Source organism: Lithohypha guttulata, assembly GCF_036872675.1.
Source record: "Lithohypha guttulata strain CCFEE 5908 chromosome Unknown scaffold_10, whole genome shotgun sequence".
NCBI classification, from domain to species: domain Eukaryota; kingdom Fungi; phylum Ascomycota; class Eurotiomycetes; order Chaetothyriales; family Trichomeriaceae; genus Lithohypha; species Lithohypha guttulata.
The window spans coordinates 49,570-76,304 of NW_027042759.1; the positions used below are offsets into that span (position 1 = coordinate 49,570).

Below are 26,735 nucleotides of genomic sequence, written 5' to 3' on the forward strand. Positions count from 1 at the left end.
CTAGAAGATAGAGTTACAATTAAAGGGACATAGAGCCCAGCTAGATGGTCAATTTGAGCTATGTATTGGGATCTCATTCTGGAAAGACGTGATCACCGACTTGGATGCACATCTCCTGGTTGTTCGTCATATCCGCAGCCAACGAGGCATGTACACCAAACCATACTCTTCCATCTCCTTTGCGTCGCGTCTTGGCCAGGGTCGAGAAAGGCTCCTGTTGAGGCTCGCCTGTTGCTTGGTTTATGCCAACCATCTGGCAGCGTTGGCAGGGACCAAGAATATCCATTTTGAGTACATTCGCACTCATTTTTCCTGCATCGACATCGTCCTCGATAAGCCTGCTTTCAGGATATGAACTGCTTGTCCTGCGAGACAGAGTAGTGTCGTCCTCGGCATTAGGAGACGAATCGGACGACGAAATCGAGCGAGAAGAACCGCCACTATCAGATTCGGGTACATCAGTCGATGTCTTTGATGGTGACGAGATGCAGTGCCGCTCAGGCGGCATCTTTCCAATCGAGATCGACAGCCAGTGGTCCTCTGCATAGGGCAAAGCTTCTGCGTCAGACAGCCCCTCCTGCTCAGCAACCACAATGTTAGCCCGGAAAGAGCTGGCCGATACCTTTGGCCGCTCGTCCTGACCAGTCTCTCGTGCTCGACGTTGGATCTGTCTGTTAAGCTCGTTGATACTGGACCTCGACACGATCAACATTGGACTTTCGTTGGCGAGCATTGTCTGTGGCAGCATTGTGGGTGATCTTGCTATTGAGGGAACAGATAGAGGTTTCCGAATACTAATACTTCTGGTTTGGCCAGTCGTTGGGTACCGTGCTAGACAGCAAGGAACGCCGAGAAAGTCCGTGAAGAACTTATTGATGGTTCTTGATTGATAGACCTGTAGTGAAACCATTTCACCGCAAACTTTTGAGCTACGTGCTGCGAAGCCAGTATTTCCACACTTCGTAGCAGAGATCGTGGTCAGTGAGGAGGTTTCGTTCAGGTCGATCTCGATCCCAGGAAGATCCGGCCTTGCACGTACACTTACTGTTATCACGCGGTTGACGAGATCCAGATGCGGCTGTAACAGGGCCATTCGTGGACATTTCTTCTGACTCAAAGCTACATTAGTACCTTCGTGCACAAGACACCATTCGCGATCCCAGGCGAGTCCTTTAGAGGTAACAATCCACCTTTGATCTGATGGAACGCGAAAGGGCGCACAGCTTTTGATTGGAAAGACAGAAAGAGCCTCCACAACAAATTGAGAGATCCTCGTGTCAGGTTTGCATGTTGGAGGTGAAGGGATGTATCGCTCAATAAAATATTCTTCAATAAACTTGATAAAAGCTTGTAAATCAGAGTTGGTGCTCATTGCACCAAAGCTGATCCTGATCACGCCTGTCGGAGTTCCATCGACAAGATGGCTTTGACCGCCACACCTATAACCAGATCTGTAGTTTGACAGGATTTGTCCATCCGTCAGACCTAGGTGACGGGAGACTCCGCCAGGATTGCAAAGCCCTCCAGTACGGAGCTGTATACCTTTGACTATGCAAAGCTTCTCAACCTCGGATGCGCTGACTATTCTGCCCAGACTATCCTTCAAGTTGAATGCCAGTATCGGACCATACTTGCCCTGTTGTGCATGTTCGTAAATAGTACATACGCTTGTGCCGTTGCCATGGCGAGCGGCCGCAAGGTAATTTCTTGCTTGATTTCTTAGATAGTTGGTGTGCCTCGATACGCGCTCCATTGATCCAAAAAGTCTAGCATGAGTGTTCATGGCATGGTCCAGGCCAAGGATGTTGTGGAAGGGCAGCGTCCCCTCTTCTAATGCACTATGTACTGTCTCTCTTCTAGCATACCAGTTCCTGGTCGACGTTGTCACAGCATCGACCGTCCCACCTGCAAAGTAGGCCTTGTTCATCAATACGTCGGCTGATTCTTTGCGAACCAGCAACGCACCTAGATCGGGAAACCCAAAAATCTTGTAGAAGCTCAAAGCGACAAAGTCTGGGACAACTTGCTTGTTACTAAGGTCTAGCGGCGATGTCGAGACAAAGCTTGCAGCGTCCAACAAGGTATATATTTTCTGTCCAGTTTTCGAGGCAGCTTCTCGGATACGCTGCGGCCAATTTAGAGGTAATTGTCGGCCTGTCATATTGGATTGACCTGGATATGCAAGAAGTTGCAGTCTGTCTGGGGCTCGATGTGCATGTGGGATGTTGCTAATCCACTTGTCGACGTGGTTATCATCTTCCAAGCATTGACTGCCTTGCATAGCCAGTTCCCTGCACCCAACCAAACTCGTGTGGGAGTCAGCATGGTAACCATACCGGAAGCCATGAGGGCTGTCGCGAAATGCTTCGGCAACCAGTTTTATAGCTGCTGTGGCATTGGCTACGAAGACTACATCGAAATCGTCAGGGCTGGCGTTGAAGAACCTCAACACTTTAAGTCTGATATCGTCAATCCGTATGGTGGATAACTGAGAGGCTGCTGAGGCTGAATGTGGGTTCCCAAACAGGTTTGTCGTAAGCTCTGCCGTCCATGCTTCAATTGTCGAGGTTGCATATGGCGTTGTTCCAGCATGATCGAGGTAGGTAGTACCCGTTAATGTAGGGTATTCACACAAACGAATATCGTCGACTCCAACATTGTAACCATTGTTGCCCTCTTCGATTGTTTGTGCTAGGTCATTTTGCGTGCGAGCACTGGCCTTGCCGAATGAGAGTTGGGATTCCTTGGTGAATCTGCTCACGACGGCCATTCTTGCTCTGGTGTAGGAGACTTGAAAGTCAACATGGCATATGAGGAAGTGTACAAATTGATTACGACAGGTTACATGGACAATTGGAAACTAGAGGGATGTACGAGATGGGATGTGAGGTAGATGTGGCAAGGGTGATAAGTGTGGTGATAACAGCGGCGGACACCGATTTTCAACCCAAGTGGAATTATCGCTCATTGGACCATCTCGCAGCTAATATGAACCATTGCTTTTGCTGTGCTGTAGTTACTGTATATCGCTTGCTGGCCACGTTGTATCCAGAAGTTGTCATTCGGTTCCCTAACGGATGACATCCTGATCACGATGTAGAGGACACGGGGGACGTGCACGTGTCGTCCGCAGGCACTTCAGCTCAGCACAGTCAAAGATCATGAAATTGTGCACAGCTGGATCCGAAAAATCCTTCTACAATAGGATGCAATATTGTTCTAGTTTGCCAGCCTTCGACGGACCTGAAGAAGTGGTTCTCTCCTCTCATATCGCTCCTGACATTGACAAGCATCTAATAAGAAAATTGTATATAGAAATTGGTCGTAATCGTCGTAAGTCGTAAATGGTCGGTAAATATATGCCCTTTTGCAACGAAATAGAATTAAACATAGTATGACCTGCGACCACTGCTGCTTCTGTGAGAGCCTCTTGAATGTCCCCTTCTGCTGCTATGTCTAGATCTGCGCACCTCCTTCACGACGACAGTTCGCTCGTGCCTGTGCAAGAACACTGCCAGAACTGCGGTGAAAAAGAAGAAGATGGTGTTCATTATGCCAAAAGCCCAGGACGCTTTCAGCATGGCGCAATTCCTGTCCAGACGTAGGGAAGTGCTTAGGTTGCTCTGTTCTCCAAAGTAGCCAAATGGGCCGATTTGAAAGTAGATCTGTGCTTCGCGAAAGTTGGAGCAGTTCGCATCAGCGATACGTCGAAGATAATAAACTGCAGCAATGAAGGCTCCCACGAAAAGGAGGTCGACGAACGCGACGAAGAGGGCCGATCGGCGAGTTGACCCAAGGCGAATTAGAGTTGCTAGAGCCCAGGCGCAGGCGAGGATCGAGACGATGAATACTACGAGGATGGATACTGGAGTCAATTGGTTCTGATCATTGAAACCATCGACGAACCATGCCTGCAATGTGTCAGCTTCGGGTATTGGATTCCTTCGAGATCTACTCACCAGCATTCCAATCACAGGTATGAGAGTCACGATCTCAAAGATCCTCCAGAAGGAGAAGAGTAATCCTCCGAGCATCTTGACGATTTACTGATTCAGTCCGGGCAATGTCTTCTGCGTAAAGTTATGTCTCAGAAGTACCAGTAATGGTTCGCGACGTCGTGTTTGCCGACAGCCAAGTTGGGCCTTATAGAAAGATGATCGCCTGATAATGCGGGGAAAGTTGAGAGCGGACGAAGAAGCGAGCCTGAATTAATAGAGGTTCAGTGAAGCTCGACTGTGTTGATGATGGAAGTCAAGAATGCACGTTAGACGGCATGTGGTAGAGGAAAGCGAAGGCCTGAGCTCACCAGCAGGTATTAAGAAATAGAAGCGGGATCGTTGCAGAAAACGCAGGGCTGGGTTTGTACTCGTATCAGACGATCATCCGAAGCATGGCTGGGTAGTGAGAGCTATTGAAGAAGCTAGAGTCGTTGCGGCATCGCGTACGACTTTCTTATCTGCAAGAAACTGCCGGCTACAGCGGACCTTGTGCAGTTGCAAGCAGCTACATCTAGTGCCCAGCTGTGCCCAGTTCTCTGGTGCCAATCACACTTGGTTTTGGCTTTATATATCTAGCCTTGGGCGTCATCAGCACAGGCCGCGACTTACTCATTGGCTGCTTTGCGTGTGAGCCGGCCTGAGTAACCTTTGCCTTGTATTGCTCTCTTCGCTTCAAGTTTGCTGATCTTGACTGCCATCTCTCAAGTTTTACCACTCGACCTACCGAAGAACCTGACAAACCTCGTCGAGAGAAGTGAGCGCTGAGTGATCTGAACTCACCGTGAGCAGTGCGCAATGTCCATCTTGTCTCGTTAACCAAGTCCTGATCAAATGATCCTGAACCATAGTCCTTCTGCAGCAATCAACGTTTCGCTGCTTGATTATTGACACGTGGCGTAACCTGCTGTGCATCCTTGTCAACTAATCCGCGTACAGACACCTCTACTACGAATTCACACCTTTCTGTACGGACACAATATGGACGATAACGCTGCCTCGACTACTTTGAATGCAGAACAAGCCCTGCGGCTGCCTTCTGAACAAGAGGCTCTCGACCTCGATCCTGCTTCATCGACGCCCCCCGTCTTCAACCATACCACAATAGCGCCCTCTGCTAAGAACCAGAACATATTGGCTCGCGCCTGGTATCGTTATGTTTCGGTCTCGGTTCCCCATCATCTGTGCAGGGATCATCTAGGTCAGTGCCTATCATTCCATTACAGTCACTCCTGGTGAACATGTGCTTCATCTCCCACCATTACGACGCTTGATTCATGTACTATCTCGGCTCATCGATTCTGGACTGACACAAATACACAACAGCAAACGAACGGACAGCTTTAGGCTATATCAGGTCGGTATTCAACGGGTTCCACTTCTATAGTGCTCGCTAACGCCAAGCATAGATCTGCGCAAGCCTTCGCCATGACTGGCGTTCTCATCTCTCAGTTCATGCGGGTTTTGCACTCTGTAACTCCTGACCCAGTCTTTGGCTTCTTTGTGGTCAGCGTACCCCTGTCCGCTATGTGTCATATCATGGCTCTCATCATCACTGTCTTGGGTTGTTACCGTTTTCTGCACTGGCAGTCGGAGATGACAAAAGGCTTCGCCATATCAAGTGGATGGGAAATGATGACAGTCTTCCTGTTGAGTTTGTTGGTACGTCTTCTCGCCTAATTCGGTATCCCACTCCCTAACTCTGCCAGGTACTATTGTGCATGTTCGCACTCGTAGTCGGTATAATAGCCGACGATATCGACCGATGAAGAACCTTGAACGATAACCATTCGGACTTCATCCATCTTCAACACTTACTTTATGCTACCAAGCCAGTAGTGGTTACTGGAATGCAATGCTTGTTGAATTGCACCACAACCGACCTGTCGTTCGCTTGTGATTAACCTGCCTATACTCCGGTACGATGCGTCTAGTTACTCCTCTTCTCACCTCACGAGTACTTCGACTCCACAGATCCTCGCTATGCCTGCGCTCGTGCTGAGGCCGGGAAGTGGGACCATACCATGCGAGTCTCTCTCCTTCCGAACCTTAAGATGCGATTCTGCACAATAGCTCAAGACTAGGAAACTTGCAGTCAGGACGAAGGATGCTTGTTCAATCAAATTCCCCGAACGCACAGGGATTCGAGGTCGGCCGCCGCCACTCGGTCAGATATTTGAAAATCCAAGTTGGGGAGTCAGCCAAGGAGAATCCACACATCGTTACCATATGGCTAGCTGACACTCAGCATGGAATGACCAATGCATAAATATTTTGAAGAATGCACACTCGGTGGTAAGGCTAACAAGTCAATAGTTTACATGTTGACTTTCGAGGCTAAGAACGGCTGCATGCTTGCGCACACCAATGGGAAAAGCCAATCTTTCAACTGCTTACCCACAATTCTGAAGCTGAAGCCTTGCTCATCACCTGGGCGCATGCTGAAAGCTTCTCAATGGCTCCTTCTAAGCGCTGCAAGACGGCCGTTGATGCGCGACCACTAGATTACAGCCACAACGGCTCTTGTCGAAATAGTTGCCGCTTTTCAGCCATTAGAAACAATCAATTGCCGGTAATTCTCAATTACCATATGCTGGCACGGCATGGCAGATTGCCAAGAAGCCCGTATCCTAATGATCATTCCCCATTGAAACATTACGAGCAACCCGTTCACAGTCAATTCGTTTTTACCGGGAGTATCTCTAGGTTCACGCGAAGCAAGTCACCATCCCACCTACTGCACTATCTGGGAATACCCTAGCGGCAGTGGAGATACTACTGGTGATCGATATGGTCACTGCTCAATGTCCATCTTCATGGCCAGGTTCTACGAGATTCGGGATCACTTCAATCTCTATGATCTCAAGTCGAAGGACGGTAGAGACTGTATCTTCCGAAACTCCACATGTACCTTTGACCTCTGGTCAATTGGCATCATGATTTCCACCAGCACCACTTGCAATATGCGGCGCGGCGGTCACAAAAGGACGCTCAAAGCTGCCTTGTTCTCATTCTTCTTGTACATTTAACTTTGGATAGCAAGGCAGATATAGAGCGTAATGAGACCTCTACATATTATACCAAGCTCTGTGCCACCAAGATATGCCCCAGCAATGTCAATTCCGACCCCTACTGAACCATTTTCTCATTTATCGCTGGAACCCCGTTCACCGGCTACGCCTTCGCCTACGTCACCCATGGCAACGCCAGAGACCTTGAGGGCCAGAGCACGTATGATCCAGGATGTGCTCTCAACATTCAATGATACTGCTCTCCCAACGGAAACGGTCCCTGACTACTTCAAGAACGTCGACGAGAATGCGGATAGGTCTCCCTCACAGCGTCCAAGGAGCAGCGAATGGACAATACCTGGAAGGCTTGAAGCAAGCATATTGCAATGGGGTTCGTATCACGACCAGAGCTTTGAGGTTGTCTCTTTGTGGCAGAGCACAGACAATCGTGCCAAGATTTTTCAGGAGAAATTGAAAAGCCGACTCAACGACCAATTGTCGATATATGACAGTATAGCTCAAGAGCCGCCCAACTCTCTGACTAGGCTCAAGGACATGCTTGGACCACTTATCAATGACTTCCGAAGGCTTTCGGGGATTTTCAGCGACGACCGACAACGACGCCAGTCGGAGGCAGTCGCACTTGTTCCAGAGGTGGAGATGCTCGCGGTGGCACTGGATACGTTGGACGCTGTCTGTCAAAGGTCTCAACCCATCGTTCCGATTGGTGCAGAGTCTTCACGCAGAACCAGAAGGCGTGTTTCCTCGGAACCAGGCATCAGCCTGTTCGGTTTGCTCATTCTTCAGCCAGATACAGAGCAAAGTCCCTTCTTGCTAGAAGGCCTTGACCAGTTTTCCACATCCGTACTGAAAGCTTGCACAGCAAAGCTGATATCAATAGAGGAGCTTCTACGCACGAAGATGGCACCAAAGTCTTACGTCGATACGATCGAAGCATTGCTGGAGAGGGCCGAAGAGACGCCGTTGGGGCCCGCGCATCCGAGCGGACCAGGAAGCGGCCGCCGACGCGGCCTCGAGGCAGAACCACGACCTGGATCGAAAAGAACACAGCCTGGTGCTGAATTAGAGACTCCCAAGAGAGGCAAGAGGTCAGATGGCAGATGAGGAGCACAGATGCGCAAGCAACCCAATATTTTTTCCCGATGCTGATTGACCATGGTCTTGTTCTCGGCTTTTCTTGGCATATTGATGAAGCTCATACATAATTCTCGTCAATAGTCGAAGCATTGATTAGTTGGTCTTTGTAGTAGCAATGGAGATTTTAAATTGATTAAAGACCGGCAAACTAGCTTGGCGTGTTGTCTAAGCAGCATGTAGTTTTCGTTCCTGACGTGTGTTCAGCACGCGATGTGCAGTGAAGATCGAGCTCTGGGGTCGAAATTTATTGCATTTGTGCCTTGCAAGAGGATGTTTCATCGACACTTTTGCCCATTTAGCACGGTTCCCTAGTGTGAGACTCGGCAATTTTGATATACGTGCCCATGGTGACACGCAAGAGCCATCGAATCACATACCCTGCTTTTCTCTTCGAACTTTCGACACGACTTGCTGATTGTGTACCATCATCTTTCCTGCATGCCTGGTAGACGGCTTATGAAGGATCTTCGCGAGATTGCCAGAGGCGAGGGAATGCAAGTCTTCCCGCACTACAGTAATAGGAACGGCTGCTGAAAAGTTCTCGTATACGTAGTCGACAAAGATGCCTTGAAGAGCTGAAGATGCTCGATCGCATGTCTCCCTTGAGTATTCATGATTTCGCGTCTAGCTTACTGGTACGCACCTAGAACTTCGGACCCCTCGATCTCGCAGTATATTTGGAGTCACCCTTCACCACCTTCCCCTTCGCCTTCATCTTCTCCTTCTTACTCATAACCCAAGCCTTACTCCCCTTCTTCGGTGTGCCCTTCAAACCACCCCTCGCCTCTCTGATCGCTCTCCCATCCTCAACATCCACATTATCCATCCCTCGAACCACGCCCGTAATGTCTCCTCCACCAACACTAAGCACAAGGTAATACTTTACGTTCTTCGTCCCTCCATCATCCTCAAGTAGTCCCGCGCCAAAACCTGCTCGTACTGCGGCGGAACTGATCATCTTCCTTTGTGTTTCGTTTCGTGGATAGAATTGGATAACTGCTTTTCCGCCACGTTTCAGCGCTACGTATAGGGTATCGAAGAATCGCCGTAGGCGGGACTCTGCTGTTTGCTGCGTTGGATTGTGTGTTGATTCGATGTTGCAGAGCCATTGGAGGGCGGAGATTGAGATTGCTGCGTCGAAGGAACCGGGGCGGAAGGGGAGGCCTTGGCCGAGGTCTAGGAGCATCAGGTCGCCGTCGGGGCCTAGGGTGCTGGAAGTGAGGTCTTCTTCCATTTGGTCTTCCTCGTCGTCGTCGTTGTCGTCGTCGTCGTCGTCTTCATCTTCGTTGTCATCTAGCTCATCAGATCCGTTAAGTTCGTGGTTGCCGTTCGTGTGACCATTCCTCGTCCTCATTGTCTGCTCGGGTCGTGTCTGCTGCCGCTGCAGCGCAATATCAAGCATGCTCGGGCTGATATCCACGCCTACCCACGTATGACCCTGTTGACTTAGAATCTCGCCACTAAGACCACTCCCACATCCACAATCCAACACAAACGCCGGTTGTCTTAGATCTAGGAGCTCAAGCGCTCTATGTGTCATGCTGGCCTGTATCTGGCGAATACGTGAAGAGGTTGTGTATTTGGCGGACTCGGTGTCATTGTAGAAGAGGTCTGGTGGGAGGAGGTCTTCGGGGCGCGACATTTTGGACGTTTATGCCCGTGGCACGAAAGAAGTTGGACTAGAAAGGTCTTGCGATTCTAGTGCTGCCTGGGAGTCATAGATCGTGTATTCGTTATGGATGAATAGAGAATCGGACGAGTCTTGGCTGAATTAATTCAATTGCGGTATTGCATACATAGGTCACCGCGAATGGCAACGGAGCAGTGTTCAGTATTGATGGATGCTGGGGGGGGTCGGTATAGAATGACGAGACAGACAGCTTGATTACAACTTTGGGTGAACTTGCATCAATTCATTATCTTGCGTTCTAATACAGATGCAAAGAACACCAACTTTTTAGTGGGCCCACGGTTATTCTACGGCACACGAGAGAGCCATGCTGACCTATCACGACCAACCTCATTTGGGTCGAATATTTGAGCTTAGATAAGACTTGATCATAGTTCATCAAAACAATCGGCCGAGAAAGGTCCTGAGAGCAGCTGTAGGGGACAGAAGACATCACTTGTAGTCATGCTTTACTCTTTTCGCATTATCACCATGACGTTAACCTCTTTCCACTTTGCAAAACACTGTCCAACTGGACGTGTCGAGATTGTGGTGATATCGAGGAATCGTCACAGAAGACCGACCGCACTTCAGATGTAATGATGGTGATCAGTGCCTGGGAGTCGAGACCAATAAATGGTATTGCAGGCTTCACTGCAAAACGACTCAGTATGCCGTAGAACGGGGGTCTGCATGCCCAAGACGCTTGTTGCATCGACCACGTTTCGTCTCCCGGCTTCGTTGTGATCGATAGCTGACCTTTGGGAGATTGTTCAACCATACAAAACGCTCAGGCTGCCTCCTTAATCACCACCGATATCAATTTCCCGTGGTTGTTGTTGCCGTCTGCCGCCCTGTCGTCTCTGTTGCCCATCGTAACCGTTTGGTCTGTCCTCATATCCATTCACGCCTTCTCGTGCGAATCGCTCTCGCTCACTCCTCACCACACCGAGCACGCCCTCTAGACTCCTTCTCCATACCATCAAGCGATTCTGAATCTCGCCCCACTGCTTCTCGCCAAAAACTCTATACGTCGCTCGTTGTACAAGGAACTGTTGTTTCGACTGAGACAGCTTCCCTTCCACAAGACCTGCACGTATCGTATCTATGACCCATATTTCGACGTCCTCATCAGGAACCTTCAGAGACGAGGCAATATCTGTATACGAGACTGATCTGTCTGGCGAAGCAGCAGCTACACTAGCCAGTGTCAGAAGACGGATCTTTGTGGTAAGAGAATCTTCGGCCGATTCTGGGATATCCAAGGATGACAAAGAGTGGTTGGAGATAAACCTCGAGTATTCTTCGTAATCGTCAGAAGTGAAGATGTCAAGAAGTTCAATGAGGTCATTGTCGGTCTTTCTGAGAGCCTGGATAGCATCTGAAGCAGTGAGGGGCGTGAAGTCGGTGATTGAGGGGTTGGTCAGTGCTGTGATTAGAGTTCTTTTAGCCAGAGACTGCGAATCTTCTTCTGAGGCTGCCTTTGGTGGTATGGTCTCCAGTGCCTTGAGCAGATACTGATAACTCAGATTATGAAAGCCCTGTGCCGTTGCGACGTCTGCAATAGTTGTGTGCAAATTCTGCGCATCCTCCTCGTCCAATTGCCATGCTGACAACCAGTTAGGGACATTCTGTTCCAGCTGTGGAACAAGAGCCTCGAATGCTTGCGCAGAGTTTGTAGCCTTTATCACTTTGAGAATGGCAAGGAAAACGTGGTATCTTGCCTCACTTGTAAGAGGCAGGACGTTAAATATTGTTGTCAGTGTCGAGATAGCAAGTGATGGTCCATACGTAGAGTTTGGTGCTACTGGCTGGTCAGACAGATATTGACATAACCTTGCGAAGAAGCCCTCTTGTGCAGGCGACTGCAGGCATAGGTTAATGAGAAGGTTATATGCAGCCGAGAATTCTGTGCAAATGTTGAGTCAGTCATTAATTAACCCGTAGCGGTTGAGCGTCGCTCTCTTACCTCTCTCTGGCGCTTTATTCAACGTCGTGGCCTTCGTAATGATCTTCTTCAACACATCGTCCTTGGCCTTTTGACCAGATGTATTGCCTGTTTCCTGCGACTCTGCCTCCCGGATCTGCCCAAGTTCAGATTCAATACTGTTGGCAATTCCTGCACCTTCGTCAAGGGTATCAAGGTATTGCGCAAGTTCCTCAGCAAGTTCGGCGAAGGAGCCTTCTATCAAAAGCGTTGACACCGGCATTCTTTGTGTAGATCCAGGGTAGCAGGTTATCGCAAGTCGGAAAAAGTCGACGCTTTCAATACATCCCAGGCCTACGCGGGCGCACTTTCCTTCCGAAGAGGCGGTTTGACTGAAATCTTGGCGAACCTCAGGCACAAAACTCCTTATCAGGCATCCAGGCACAACTCGAGCAGCGAAGCAACCGAGCGGCACAGTACGAATAGAGTGGTGCAACTCGGGTTGCAATATTCACAAACTGTAGATGAATAGACTGTTTACTCGTTATCGCTACTATCTTCGGTGTCTATTTCGCTACCAAGGCCACTCTCCGCCTCCGAAAGTCCTCCTTCGATATCAAGAGCTGGCAGCATGGCAAATGCAACGAGGCAGGTCACTCTGTTACCTGTCGAGTATACATCAGCCGACGCAGTGCCAACGAAACCGCCGTCCGTCTCCGGCTTGAGGATCTCGTCATCTCTAAGAGAAAGCAGGCTTATATCGCCGTTGCTGCATCCCACAATGGTTAAGCGACCAGGAAACCCATGCTTGGTCAGGTCCAGTATCTGAAAGTCCTTTATTCTTTTCGTGATTGCATGCTTCTCACCACCCATATAAGCAATAGGGTTCAGTAGTGGCAGATCCTTGGTGGCTGTCGACGCCTTCGCTGTATCGAAAAAGAGGATCTTTCCATCATCGGTTGAACACGCAAGAAATTCATGATCTTTGCCAGTCCTAAAATAGACAAGCTGGTGGACTTTGGTCAAAGTAGATGGCATGAGCACACATCTAGGCTTTGAATCTTGGCCAAAGACAACCACACCTCGTTCGAACGCAACTGAAAACTCGGTACCTGAATGATTCCAGCGTATCTTTCGGCCTTCACCGTGGCTGTACTTTCCCTCCTTGACAGCCTGAAGAATATCACGCTCAAAGTTGAGGACTCCAGCCTTCTTGCCAGTGACAAGGTTCCACAAGCGCATGCATTTCTCTCCACGACCAACACTGACCATCAGCTTCATGCTAGGGTGTATCGCGAAGTCATTCACACCTGACGGGACCGTTCCAGCACTCGCACTGTCACCAGAAGCTTGGCCAGAGACCTTTGGTCTCGGTGCTTTGACTGTGGAGATCACCTCTAGGTCACGCACACGTGTCACTGAAATAGTATTGTCCTCACTTGCGGATAGTAATTTAGATCGAGACGGAAAATGGAGAGCAGTAATACTCGAAGAATGCTGAACTAGTGTCCCGAGTTCTCGATTCAGAGGGTTCTCGCTAATCTGATTCGGCCCAAAAGTTGGCATTGTCGGAACTTTGCGACCTTTGCGATCAGTGTCTGGCACAGGTGCCGCCGATAATGAGTATATGTTGACGCGTTCGTCAGATCCTCCAGTGGCAAGATATACTCCTTGGTCAGACTCTTCGGGCATCGGGGACAACGCCAGACATCTGACCGCTGATTGATGAGCGTTGAACAGGAACGAGTCAGCGTATATTGACTTCAGCTTGCCATCGTTGAGGGACAACTTTGCGGTGATGCCGTGTAATGTCCGTTCGTAAGAACCGGTGATGATCTGAACAACAGGTAATTCGGTCTTGACATCGATGTGATTCTCGGTTCTTGGTATCTTCGTTGACTTGGGCGTAGCTGCACTCTTTGGTTGTTGTATGCTCGCGTTTGATGTCTTTAAACCACCATTGGCATTGTTTGCAGAAGACTTCGACGGCTGTGGCTTGATTGACGATGATGATACGCCTTGATTTTGAGATTGCAATTTTGCAGTCGCTTTTAGTGGCTGGGATGCACCATCGTTGACCACGTTTGGGGCTTTATCAGCCTCACGATCCCTCTTCCTCTTCGACATGGTCAAATTTTTGCGACCCAAATTTTTGCATTCAAAATTTCGAGCTCTGCCCAAGAATACTCTCTCGAGGAGCTGGTAATTTTGGATTGGGTGATTACACTGTCCTCAACATCAGTGTATGCGGTGTGCGCAAGATCTTATCTTGTGGTGTAAAAGTGGAACAGAACGATATGACGATGGGGATTGTAGAAAGGTTCTCGTGTTCGCTCATAGCAAAGGTTCAGAGAAATCTGGGAGAATGCATTCGGGGTGGCATAGTGTGGAGTTAAGCTAGGCTAAGAAGAACTTTAGAAAGGGATGCGGGCGCCTTGGTAGCCCTCGTGCCTCTGTCTGAACCCTCGTAGCATCACTATTCCTCTTATTCCTGGCTCCGACGCGAAAGACCTCAATCTGTACCATTAGAATTCGACCACAACGCGTTTAATTTAATTCTTCTGAGCGACTCAATCGACTCTATATATCTTCAGGCTAATTACAGGAAACTTTCAGACATCAAATCGAATGTCGTGTCATCGTCGTCGGCTCCATGATTCAAGCCGTCGAACGACTACGATCGGATGCACAGTAAGTCGCAACGCCAGCGTGTAAATGCTCAACAAGCATCGAAGAACCTACTAATCGCATTGCGATGATTATAGAAAGTTATTACAATCCAGAAAGCGCAAGTTAGCCCAGTTATACGAAGTTACGTGCCGTGGTCGGTCCCAGGACCAAGCCAGTGATCTGTACCTACAGCACTTACAGGCCTTCCAAGATGCAAACGATTTGCAGAAGTACGTACTGTTCATGCACACTTTACTGTTGCACTGCACTCTTCTTTCTTGATTGACCATGACACCTGCGCTCCCTTCTCGAATGTCTGTACTTACAAGCACCTCCGTATAGAGGTCGATTGTTCCATGAGTCGTCGCTGCCAGCGCGACGCGATATAGTTCGGCGCATCAAACCCACCGACAACCCTCAGCCTGTGAGGCAACACGATGGCTCACCTCGCCATGTCTCCAGAAGGTCTATGTCACCGTCCAAGTCGGCATCTGAGCAATCGAGAAGGACATCGGTGCAGCCTCCAACTCGACCCACATCACCTCGATCGACTGCCGATTCGAAACCTGTCGCTACACGTCCGATCGATGAGCCGCCTGCCACAACTAGACCAGTGAAGCAGGCAGAGAATGCAGCCATCGAGTCTGTACCTCCCTCAGTTGTTCAACAAACTGATCCACCACTACTACAGCAATCCTCAGTAGTACCAGTAAGTCAAGGTAAGGATACCTTGAACGGCCGACCTGAAGATATACGAAAGAAGACTCCCACTATACCTCCCACGCTCGAGACGCAAGATGCCCAATCATCGCCTACCTCATCCAACGGACGCCCCTCATCCCACACGCCAGGTCCTGAAGCAGGGTCACCAACAACTAGCCCAGGCGACGATACTGCTGCAACGTTGGATATATTGAACATGAAGCCACCGGAACCACGCAGGGAAGAACCACAAACACCAGACATACACATTGCCCCTACCCACAAAATGTCCGTATCGTTCATCGATGTGGACATGATGGATGCAGACCCGACCACTACTTTTGACTCTCCAGTGCAACCTTTGGAGCACCCTCCAACCCCGCCAGATCCTAAGCACAAGAAGCCGGCAATCACTGTCGACGTTCAAAACGACTCAAGGTCTTACTTCGATTCACGACAAGAGAGCACCGTCGTTGAGACGCCCGCTGCTATATCACAAAGCTCGGCTAGGCAGACACCGGCTGCAACACCAGCCGTTGATTCTTCTCGCAGAGCTACCAGAATCCAGTCGGGTGTCTTGCAGAAAAAGAGTGTCTCTGAAATTCTAGGCGAAAGTCCAAGACCTGGCTCACCCAACAACGATGCCTCTGCTGCCGTTTCAGCACGAGCTGCGGACAAAGATCGCAAGGAGAGGGAGAGGAGCCGACTGTCAACCGTGGTCTTCGCAAAGCCACAGAAACCAACTATCGAGTCTGACACCATCGAGCTTGCGCGATTAGACCAGCCATCGAAGGAGCTTGCAAAGCAAGCAGACCGTGACTATATGTATACCTTGTTTGAGAGTAAAGCACACTCACAGAACCGATCTGGATCGCTCACTTATCTACTTCAACATTCCCACAAAGCTATCTCAACTTCAGACCACCTGGTAGATTACCATTACCAAGCCCATTGTCGTGCACTTAAGAGATTGTACTCACTACAAAATCAGGATAACTGGAGCTTGAGGCAGAGAAAACGTGCAGAGGAACCAGCTCGACCTACCTCTCATTGGGATTTCCTGCTAGATCATGCAAAATGGATGCGTACCGACTTTCGCGAAGAGAGGCGCTGGAAGCTTGCTGCTGCAAGGGCTGTAGCGGAGGCCTGTGCGGAATGGATGGCCGCAGACCGCATGGGGAGGAAGTTGTTACAAGTCCATGTTCGTCCGCCAAGACAATTTGCAGATCTGAATTTGACAGATGGGCCAATCGAACAAGCACCATCTTCGCCCCCCGACCTCGAGCCGCATGGAGAAGACGACTCCGTAAGCGAAGATATAGCCGATCCTAGGGATGTTGTTACGTCGATTGCCCCCGCAGCCATATTCTCTCTTGGTGCTTCAGATTTCACCTTCGCTATAGACAAGACTCCTGCTTTCGACAAGCTATTGAACGAATTGCCACTTTATCAGCCCTCGAAGATTGAACCGGACCTCTCAAAGTCGAATTTGGCTGAACGTCTAGATTCACGTTGGAAAACAGATATTGTGCCCGTGTCGAGGTTCGCTACAGAAAAGCTCAAAGTCAAGGATTACAAACCCCCACTCAAACGCAGCAGATATGACTATGATGTCGATGACTCGCCGCCTGCAAAACGACCAGCACTCGAGCCACGCGAGACCGAGGTTGCCTTATTCATGCCAGAGAACAAGCACATTAGGGATAGGATTCATCCTGGCCATGCTTTCCGTCCACCAGCAGAACATCCTATGCCATCACAAGCTTTCTTCGAAACCCGAACGTCGTCGCAGTGGCTTGCTGTCGAGGACGATGAGGTACGACGTCAAGCACGAGAATACTCCTTCAACTGGACTCTAATCTCCGAGTTGATGACACCACCTACACTATATGTTTCTGGACAGGATAGACGCACGGCCTGGGAATGCTTCGAACGCTGGATCGGACTGGAAGGCATGCCCGCAGATATGGCTAAGACACCCTACTTCAAGACTTACTCAAACAGAATTGAAACCGCTCAACGCAACGTGCAAGCTCAGTGGGAAGAGCTCGAAAGACGCAATAATCAGACGCCAAGTACTCGTCGTAAAACGACATTACCGGTTCGCGTAGAACGCAAACACAATAGAAGGCATCTTTTCATGCTTGACGCAATGCGCAAACTCGCGAAGAAAAGAGAAGCTGTGCGTCAGAAGCAGGCTCAGTCTGCAGACATGGCTGCGATGCGGAAGTCTAACGATGTACATGCTCCGAGACCAGGAACCAAGACACCTGCCGAATGGTCTCAACTCAAGTACGAAAGAGAACAGAAGATGGTTAAGCAGCAAGAAATGTACAAACAGCAACTCATAGCTCACCAACGAGCAGTCGTGCAGCAACAACGTGCCGGGCAGAGTACTCCAGCTAATGGCATGCCAATCCCTCCCAATGCAGGAAACCAACTGCGTGTACCTGGATCTAATGGTGCGCCAGTACCTGCGATACCTAATGGGCAGATGCAGGTACAAAATGGCCAACCTCGACCCCATCCTAATATGATGGGTATGCATCAAGGTATGGGTATGCCCGCTGGCCTTGTTGGTCCGAAAGGGATGCCACAGCCCATGCCCATCGCAAATAGAGGCATGGTAGGATCGCCCCAACAGATCAAGATGCAACAGGAGCTTCTCCGACAAGCACAAGTCGCACAACAGAATGGAGGTCACTCGTCTCCGAGCATTCAACAAGCCTCAATGGCTAATGGCCAGAACCTGAACAACGCATTCATGAACTCCTTGAATCAGGGTAACAACCAAAGCTCGACCCCGAATCATGCATCACCTCTCCCTCAAACAAGTCACGTGCCGCAAAGTCTCTCCAGCGGTTCCATGCCGAAGATCAACCAATTAGCTGTAAGCATCCGCGAACAGTATCCCAATATGTCGGATGAGGAGGTCAAGGGCATTGCGACACGACAACTCCTCCAGTGGCAGCAACAGGCGACTGCCGCCGCCGCTGGCAATCCTCCCCGCCCGAAAGCGGTCAATCAAGCTGCTCTGAACGCTGCGATGGGCGCGGCAAATTCTGGCGCATATGCTGCAGCACAGAACCAAAATGCCATGAATATGAATGCTAACGTCAATTCAACAACTAATATGGGACATCCTCAGATGAGCTATGATGCAGCTCAACAATATCACCAGCGCATACGTATGCAGCAGCAACAGGCGCAACAGAACGCAGCACGAATGCATGCGCCAATAACACCTGGTATAAGTGCTTCGCCAGTCATGAATATGGCAAGACCAGTGAGTCAACACAGTCAACAGTCTGGTATGAACGGTGGAGTAGGTAGAACCTCGGTAACGCCTGCAAGAGATCAGAGGAGTGGCAGCGTTTCGACAAGCATGAATAATGGTCAAGCTCAAGGGACCGGCGCATCCCAGGTCCAGAGTCAGAGCCAAGGGCCACAAAGCAGTCCCATGCAAACCTGATACTGATTTTCTGCGAGCCAGCGTTCCGATTCATAGTTTCATTTCATACAAATCCAGAAGAACTTGGAGATGTGTAGCAATACCAAGCCTTACTTTTCGCCTTGGTACCCTTACAGCTTGCTTCTCCAAAGCACTAGTTTACAAATTTACAATGCCGATTGTAAGAGTACTAGTGAGATCGAATTTTATTACCATAGGCATTGCCAGCCGACATACTACTTCATGCTCTATCACTTCAACAATACATCAGTGATCACAGTAGAGCAGCCACAAGAAAAGCGGAAGGGTCGCAGTGCGTTGGTAATCACGTATTGATGTTGCATTGATCAACCACCGGCAATACCACATCGACAGTCTCCATACCTATTCCCACAACGAGTACCTGCGCCTTTCCGCTCGGAAATTCAGCAGACATGACTGCCAGATTACTGATATCTGCAACATTCGTGTATTGCTCTGCGAGAAAGTCGATCTGAATGAGTTCTACCAGATCGAGTGATATAGCTGTGCTGCTAGTAGTGCTTGCGTGGCTGTTCTCTTCTCCCATGGTAGGTAGCGCTGATAGGATGATCTTGACCAGCCACGTCTGAACGCGCTGATCATTGCCAGCGGTTATGACTACAAAAACCCTTCGTTCTTCTGCGTCACAACCGAGCTCTATGATGGTCAAGGCGGTCAATGCAGCAGCGTGGGCTTTGGGGATTATTAGGCTGCGATAGCGGAATGTTTCGGGCATTTCCTTGTCGGTTTCATGCATCCGTGAGGCGATTGTGAAAGCGAGAGCGTTGTCATCTCCTCCTGTGACAACCAAATCGTGGCCTGAATTAAGATGAACATTGTGTAAAGCCGTAATGCTGTTTTGATGCACCTTGTGTTGCCATTGAGATTGGATTGAGGTATTTGCAGCTTGTAGAGCTGGGGCTGGAGAGTTCGAATACTCGTGAGGTGGGGACGAGATACAGTATCTCGCGATCTGTCCATTTGTTGCAGATATGATCCCTTCCATAGTGTTGGTTTCCGTACGCTGCTCCAACCACATGTACGCCTGGGTTAAGCAAATCATACCAAAATCCAGCTCTCTAAGAACAACGAAATTACCTGTTTCGCCTGGATTGTCATATTGAATGAGCTTGGCTTTGCCGTTCGAGAATGCGGCCACAATAAACAGCCTGACAGAGCCGAGATTGGAGCTTGCAATAGAAATGTCGAAGCTCATGATCCTGGCGTCGGAGTGCCGGTCTGTACTTGGCAACGAGCCAGCAAACACGACACCTTGATTTATGACAGGTAATGGGGAGAGCGTCCAAGCGAACATCTCCTCCATGCCGGCTGCACTGATTAACGTGCTTCCGTCAGATGAGAAGCGAAGGGCCTGGAGGCCAGTTGTGTGTTTCCGCAGCACACAGGTATTTTTGATTTCACCTCCACCAGCATTACCGAGAATATACTCGAAGAGTCGTATGTCTGTATCCTCCGAGCCTGTAGCTATCAGCCAGCGATGCTTCTCAGGCTTTTGGACAGCAAGTGCTTTGATCTCACGGCCGTGCCCACCTTTGAGGATGACTTTGTGGTCGGATTCAGACTGCTCGTAGTAGTTGAATGTACCTGCCTGCGTCCAAGCGAATACATTGCTGCCAACAGTAGAGTTGCTGTGCCTAAATGACCAGCTTCTGTGTGCGCCGCCACACTCGACTGCCGAAGTTTGGGTCTGGTTGGTCTCATCCCAGACAACGAAATGCTTCGATCGAAATCCGTGTAATACCAGGTTCCGCTGTCCATTTGGTGATTGAACTAAATCGGCACCTTCAATATTGGGACCTAGAGGAGGAGCGACTTTGTGTACCAAGTGTATTTCAGTCTGCCAGGAATCATTCTGAGCTGCCCTTGTCAGATCGAGTCTCAAAGCGCAATAGTGCCCATCCCTTCCAGTGGTAAGAAAATGACACTTCATGCACAAGTCATCTTTCTCTTCAAAATTGGAAAGGCGATGGATTGATGTAACAGTATCTTCGCCATGCACACGACGGCGGCATATCTGCTGAGCACCGGATGTAGCGTGTTGGCGGACGTCTGCGAACGCTGCGACTGCTCCTGCTCGAGAACCACAAAGCAAGACCTGAATGTCCGACATATAGCATACGCTGCAAGTTTCAAAGTCTTTAGGTAATGCAACTGATGACTGCGACACCTCGAAGTTGTCCTGGATAATAGTGAGCCAGATCAGGTGCAAGCTTTGCATACCGTGGTAAGTTATTGTAACGCAAGATTCCGTTTTGCAACCTGCTTCGTGCTGGTTGAACCAGGCAATATCAACAGTGGAAACCTTGCCTGCTTCTAGCTGCCACAACCACGTAACCTTGAACGAGGCAAGGTTCAGTGCGTAAAGAGCACAGCGCGTAGTATCTACGAAGAGCGCGTGTGATGATATCGTTCTTGGCGCCATAATCAGTGGACTTCTCTTGTGACTTGGAACTACTGTCGTCCAGACAGGCTCCTTAGACCTGGTAGACCCTCGTAAAAGGCCTCCTCCATCCGTGCTCGCCAACACAAAACCTTGGCTAATAGTGACATACGATTTGAAGGCCACAACCTCAGGTGACAAATCGCTCAGTGATAATGGTGAGGCTCTTTCGACCGCTTGTGGATATACATCCCCGAAAGGCTGCTTGAGCGATCGAAGCTTTGCGCCTGTGAGTCCCGATGACTTGTAGCGCCTCCAGATCACTTGTCCGTCAGCTCCGCCAGTGTAAAAGTCGACTCCTGCATCAGTGCGGAGATAACATCTTGTCCAGATATTCTTACCTGCGTGATAGCGATCGCTGCAATGGTTCTCCAAAGATTCGATGGGATTCGTGGGAAAGAAAGCTGTCTGAGTCACTTTTAGGGACCATGATTGAGCTTGGCCGTCCTCGCCTGTAGACAGAAGTAAGCAAGGTTCATTCTCCGTTGAACATGCACGATCTGCGAAGTCTACATGCCATATCCTAGAGAGATGAGCCCACGTCATAGTCAGGCTCTCGTCATGACGAGTGAAAGGAAGACCTTCAGTTGGCGCGAGAGCCTCCTGGTTTATGGACACCGAGCTTCCTAGAGCATCAATATCAGAGATATCCCAGATGCGAATAGTTCTGTCGTCGCTACAGCTGGCTAGCAGTCGGTGCTGCTTATTCCCTGACACGACTAGGTGTGAAATGCTGACCCCGAATATCGAGCCGCGATGGCCATGAAATTCGCGCCATGGGTATGCTTGCCATTTGCCTCGCCTATCGTTGTATTTGTATAGCCATGTCAGCACTTCCCCAAAAGCGGTACCTGATGCAATGACGAAGCTGGTGGCACTAAGTTGCAAGACATCGGCACTATATAGGAAGGTACTTAGTGAGTCACAAAGTACTGTCGAATCGATGCGCCTGTGAGTTCGATTGATGCTTACCTCAATTAATGTGTTGTAAGACGAGACTAAAATAGCAGAATCAGGTACGTGACTGCACGGTAGACCACACAGAACCCAATCTACCAGTCGAGTCGACGCAACCAACTCGAATGATGGGATAACGAGCTGGCTTGAGGATCTCACCTCTAAAGTGATCCAAGTTGCTTGTCGTTGGCCATATACCAGCAAATCACATTGAGCCTTGTTATCAGAAAATTTAGTCGCAATCTCAACAATACCATGGATTACACACAAGTGATCAATGAGTATCTCAGAGATCAGGTCGCCAGTGTCAGCATTGTGCGCGGTCAGGAGCTGCCCTCTTCCAACAAGCAGCAATTGTCGGACGTGAGTGCTGGCAAAACATGCAACGGCAGTCACTGGAAGCACAGCGAAGACAGGCATGGATTGTAGAAGACAAATGGCCTATCTTGATGCTTCAGAGAGTTCGCTTGTCTGTGCCCTTGTAGTCTGTGATGTGGTAGAAAAGAGAGACAATCCCAACGAGGAAGGTGTGCTTGCAAGAGACCGCGCTACGTGCCGCTTGGAATGTGTTATCAGTACTTTGCCTCCGGCCAATTCAGCTTACCAACTGTCAGGGAATTCCCTTGTCCTTTCCAAACGCGTCGACGCGTTAAGGAAAACCATGGTCGCGATTGCTGAGTGGTACTTTTTGGACCTTCCTTGGAATGTTGCAAGTAAGTTGAACCCACAAATCCGCAATGGACCATACTGACTACAGTGGAGGGGTATTTTATGTCCTGCTTCATTACTGCCTGCTCGTTCCAGTCTCATATCATGATGACCTAGTAACGAACCCGAACTTAGGCAGTACTTTAATTCCATTTGACACACCTTAGCCATTCAGAGATGTGTGAGCAAATATAGTCCGCTACTATCAAGAATGTTATCAATTTTCAAAGGGAACAATTGCCACAATCTAAATACCACGAACATCTTCCAACCTTTGTCAAATTTTGACCTGAGGCACATGAAATCATCATTTGGTCATTCTCTACGCGTGGCGTCATGGGCTCTAGAGACCGTCCAGTTGACCTGACTCAGGACACGAGCAAACGAGGCAACAGTACACGTTATAACCCGGTAGGCTCTGGAGAAACCAAAAAGGTTATTCGAGACTCAATCCGACGTCAATTCAAATCTCGAGGCAGTACCAATGAGCCGATCGAGATTAGCGACAGCGATGACGGTGGAATCATAACGTCGAGCCACAAAACAAGCAATTCCAGAAACAAATCTTTACCTCTTGTTGAGGCCACGAATACAGGTCAGCAGCAGTTGAGAAATAGCCCTTCTAGCAACCCAGTGACAACGCGCAAATTAAATTCTAGATCACTACAGCACGTTGACCTTCAGAGTCGCCAGAAGCAACAAACGTCACACCTCGGACCGCCGCGCTTAGAACCTCCAGCGAACCAGAAAACTAACTGCTTCGGTATTATACTCCCATGCAAAGAATGCCGCAAAGAAAATCTTAGTTGTGACGGAGAACAGCCATGCGGATATTGTACCTCCGGATTCGACTGTGTGTACATGTTGGATACTGACGCTACGGGCGACAATGATGTGTCCGAGATAGGCTTACTTCCAGTCCATCGGCCCATAGAGGCGCATTATCTAGACATCGAACGAGCATACGCTGGCTACCATCATAGCTCAAAAGATATTGAAAATGAGAACAGCGATCGTCCGTCGGTGTACGTTGACTCCGAGGAGCAACCATTAAGCTCAATGGTTTTCGAAGAGAATGCCCTGGAGAAATTTCCCGTCAACAAGTTCGAGCCGCGAACCGCGAAAGATGTCCAAGACCTCGTAGAAAAGTTTCAACACAACATCAACCACGAGCAAGAGTATTGGCTCCAGGACGAACTACGTCGTTTTGTGGTCACGGCACAGAAGACGGATCTCTCACCCGTGTCGACAACCAAGACCAATCCATGGAGGAAACACATTGCGCAACTAAACTCGAGAGAGTCATCCCTGGATATTGATGGATATTCGACCGTTCAAATGAAGACGAGGTCTGAAAAAGTATGGAAAACTGTTCAGCTGCCTTTCAGGTTCCTCGAGGTCGACCGTACGTTACCTCTATTGCCGAAATACAAAAGCATAGGTCATCTAGGACCAAACTTCCTTTCCCGAAATATTCATACTCTTCAAGCTATACCCTATTTTCCAGACGAGGAACTCGATTCTGATGATGAGCTAGAGAACAAAAGACGGGAAGAGCTTGCTCAAGCATATCGCAATTGGGACGGCAGACCTGGTTCGGTCAGTTCGGAGTTTGAAAAGCAGAGAAAATGCCTAGAATCCGTCCATCGTTGGTGGACTGCTTTTCGTCAGCTGATCGCCACAATCGACCTTGGAAGAGAGCAGATCCGAAAATACGCCGAATTGAATGCAGCTGAGAGGTGTAAGACGTGTGGTTTGAGGTACCGCCAGAGCAATACGCCTTCGTCAAGCGCATTACTCAGCACCACGGACGTTGAGAAATGTCGTTGGTTGGCAAGTGCCGTAGCTAAAACATCCAAGATCACGCTTTGGCACTTTGTCGAGCGAAATCGAGCAGACCCTAATGTTACACAGAAGAAAGCAGATGAAAAGGAGGATCATTATAAGGTCAGCCCGTCATTATGTTCTATATGCTTTGTTCATAATTGTCTCATCCACGGCTCATACATCGATGACGACGATGGGCAGCTTAAGGAACAGATATTCATCAATGACCCTGAACAGCAGCACAATGTTAGACGATACATCACGAACCAAGTCGACGCTGATACCACAAAGCACATCTGCGGAATCTATTGTATAGCAGGTGTCGATGAAGATTGCGAGCTAAGTCGTGTGCTTGGTATTGACCATGTGGGCAATTGGACAGGATTGTCAAACCAGCATGTAGATATCAATGGCGACACAGCAGGTTATCAGAATAAAGAGCCTTGCAGTACCGATTGCTTTAAGGTCCGCCAGAGGAGACAAGGGACAATTGGCGCCAACTATGCTCAGGATTTCATGGCTGCTCTGACCCACCGTGAGCTGAAGACGCTCACGAGAACCGTTGAGCTCTATGGACACAACCTGAAATTACCTTGCATTGTTGCTCAAAGGTTGAAGATGCCATGCATATATGCTTTCCGATTCATCCTAGCGATTCACCAGATATCACCTCACCAAGATATTGTCCCGCTACCTAAGACTTCAGCCAAAACCTACAATACCAGCAGAGCAAACTTCCTCGACGATAGGCCACCAATCACTCCTTGTTCTCATCCTGGACCATGCCAACCAGACAAAGACTGTCCTTGCGCTCAAGCGAAGGCTCACTGCGAATGGTTTTGCGCTTGCGACGAGACATGTGGACGTCGTTTCAAAGGCTGTTCGTGTAAGGGAAGCTGTTTCGACGATGACAGATGTGCTTGTTGGGCGCAAAATCGAGAATGCGACCCTTGGTTGTGTCGATGTGGAGTTCTTGAAGTGCTTGATCCAAGCAACAAGTACAACGAAGAGCTAAGGAAGCAGAAGGGTTGTTGTCGTAACAACAAGGTCCAGCTTGATTTACCAGCTAGAACGGTCAAAGCTGAATCTGACGTGCAGGGATGGGGTCTGTTCGCTGGTGTCGATATGCCGAAGAACACCTACATTGGTGAGTACAAAGGAGAGGTCGTCAGCGAGCTAGAAAGTGTACGTCGTGGAATCGTCTATCACAACGTTGGTCAGGAGTATCTCTTCAACTTCAACACAGGTCAAGTAATTGATGGATCGATGTTCGGTAACAAGTCAAGATTTATGAACAACACGCAAGATCCAAAGCATATCAACATCGTTTCTTACAAACTCATAGCGAATGGTGTCACAAGAGTTTTCTTCTATACCAAGCATCCTGTCAAGGCGGGCGACGAGCTGCTTTACAATTACCAGTACCCAGCCGATGTACAAGCCAGATTCTGGGAGAAAGGCGCTAAATCGAACAATGGTGGATTAATTCCAATACCAAAACCACACTTGGGTGGGACTGGAGCAAGGACAGCGAGAAAGACTCTCGACAAACAGAATCCTAAAGCTCGTCTAAAGGGCAAGGAGGCAGAGACGACTGCTATGCAGCCACAAAAGAGAAAGAGGCAAATTGTTGATGACGAAGACGAGGCCATTGATCGTATTTCCGAAGACTTTGTCGAGGAGGAAGAATTCGAAGATGCTGTCGAAGAGCAGGACCCTGATGAGGAAGCAGACGCCGATGATGATTACAGTGAGTTTGGTACAGGAACAGAGAAGAGCTCCCAAGACTTGTCCGACCTTGAGCACGAGTCTGAGCTTGAGGTTGAGGAGAGTGACGATGAGCCGAACGACAACCAAACAGTGTCGAAATCTGTCTCCACCAACATATCTAACCAAAATAGGATCGTCAATAAGGTAGTAGTCAAGCAGAAACGACGATTGAATCCTGCTACTGACAGGAGATTTCGAGGTAATCGCACGAAATGAGACTCTGAGACGGCTATTCAATGTGCGTCTCAGATGTCATGATGCGACCAACATTTCGATCGAGCTGCGCTCTTGTTATATGCTGCTTTTAATGAACGACATAAGTGCTAAATATCGCCAACGATGCGTCTCCCGCCACTTTTTTTTCTCGTTCTTAGAACCACGTGACATTGACCATCGCTACTTCGTTCG

The 26,735-nt window shown here is 49.1% G+C and overlaps 9 protein-coding genes across 9 annotated transcripts; 3 read left to right on the forward strand and 6 right to left on the reverse strand.

Moving 5' to 3' along the window:
- Positions 1-73: 73 nt before the first annotated feature.
- Positions 74-2,770, reverse strand: LTR64_008492 (uncharacterized protein; the record flags this gene model as incomplete). The annotated part of the gene is made up of 2 exons (XM_064902803.1): positions 74-736; positions 1,046-2,770. The coding sequence occupies 2 exons, from the start codon at positions 2,768-2,770 to the stop codon at positions 74-76; spliced, it is 2,388 nt and encodes a 795-aa protein (XP_064750692.1).
- A 613-nt stretch (positions 2,771-3,383) lies between these two features.
- Positions 3,384-4,034, reverse strand: LTR64_008493 (uncharacterized protein; the record flags this gene model as incomplete). The annotated part of the gene is made up of 2 exons (XM_064902804.1): positions 3,384-3,911; positions 3,960-4,034. 2 exons carry the CDS (start codon positions 4,032-4,034, stop codon positions 3,384-3,386), a joined length of 603 nt encoding a protein of 200 aa, XP_064750693.1.
- Positions 4,035-7,108: 3,074 nt separating this feature from the next.
- On the forward strand, positions 7,109-8,131 carry LTR64_008494 (uncharacterized protein; the record flags this gene model as incomplete). The annotated part of the gene is made up of 1 exon (XM_064902805.1): positions 7,109-8,131. One exon carries the CDS (start codon positions 7,109-7,111, stop codon positions 8,129-8,131), a length of 1,023 nt encoding a protein of 340 aa, XP_064750694.1.
- A 676-nt stretch (positions 8,132-8,807) lies between these two features.
- BUD23 (18S rRNA (guanine1575-N7)-methyltransferase) lies at positions 8,808-9,806 on the reverse strand (the record flags this gene model as incomplete). The annotated part of the gene is made up of 1 exon (XM_064902806.1): positions 8,808-9,806. One exon carries the CDS (start codon positions 9,804-9,806, stop codon positions 8,808-8,810), a length of 999 nt encoding a protein of 332 aa, XP_064750695.1.
- An 830-nt stretch (positions 9,807-10,636) lies between these two features.
- Positions 10,637-12,043, reverse strand: LTR64_008496 (uncharacterized protein; the record flags this gene model as incomplete). Its single annotated transcript, XM_064902807.1, has 2 exons — positions 10,637-11,742; positions 11,803-12,043. The coding sequence occupies 2 exons, from the start codon at positions 12,041-12,043 to the stop codon at positions 10,637-10,639; spliced, it is 1,347 nt and encodes a 448-aa protein (XP_064750696.1).
- Positions 12,044-12,297: 254 nt separating this feature from the next.
- On the reverse strand, positions 12,298-13,887 carry MAK11 (the record flags this gene model as incomplete). Its single annotated transcript, XM_064902808.1, has 1 exon — positions 12,298-13,887. The coding sequence occupies one exon, from the start codon at positions 13,885-13,887 to the stop codon at positions 12,298-12,300; it is 1,590 nt and encodes a 529-aa protein (XP_064750697.1).
- Positions 13,888-14,899: 1,012 nt separating this feature from the next.
- Positions 14,900-18,604, forward strand: eaf1 (RNA polymerase II transcription elongation factor SpEAF; the record flags this gene model as incomplete). The annotated part of the gene is made up of 1 exon (XM_064902809.1): positions 14,900-18,604. One exon carries the CDS (start codon positions 14,900-14,902, stop codon positions 18,602-18,604), a length of 3,705 nt encoding a protein of 1,234 aa, XP_064750698.1.
- A 304-nt stretch (positions 18,605-18,908) lies between these two features.
- WDR6 (WD repeat-containing protein 6) lies at positions 18,909-20,383 on the reverse strand (the record flags this gene model as incomplete). The annotated part of the gene is made up of 2 exons (XM_064902810.1): positions 18,909-20,209; positions 20,269-20,383. The coding sequence occupies 2 exons, from the start codon at positions 20,381-20,383 to the stop codon at positions 18,909-18,911; spliced, it is 1,416 nt and encodes a 471-aa protein (XP_064750699.1).
- Positions 20,384-23,591: 3,208 nt separating this feature from the next.
- Positions 23,592-26,543, forward strand: LTR64_008500 (uncharacterized protein; the record flags this gene model as incomplete). The annotated part of the gene is made up of 2 exons (XM_064902811.1): positions 23,592-24,135; positions 24,238-26,543. The coding sequence occupies 2 exons, from the start codon at positions 23,592-23,594 to the stop codon at positions 26,541-26,543; spliced, it is 2,850 nt and encodes a 949-aa protein (XP_064750700.1).
- Between the last annotated feature and the right edge of the window lie 192 nt (positions 26,544-26,735).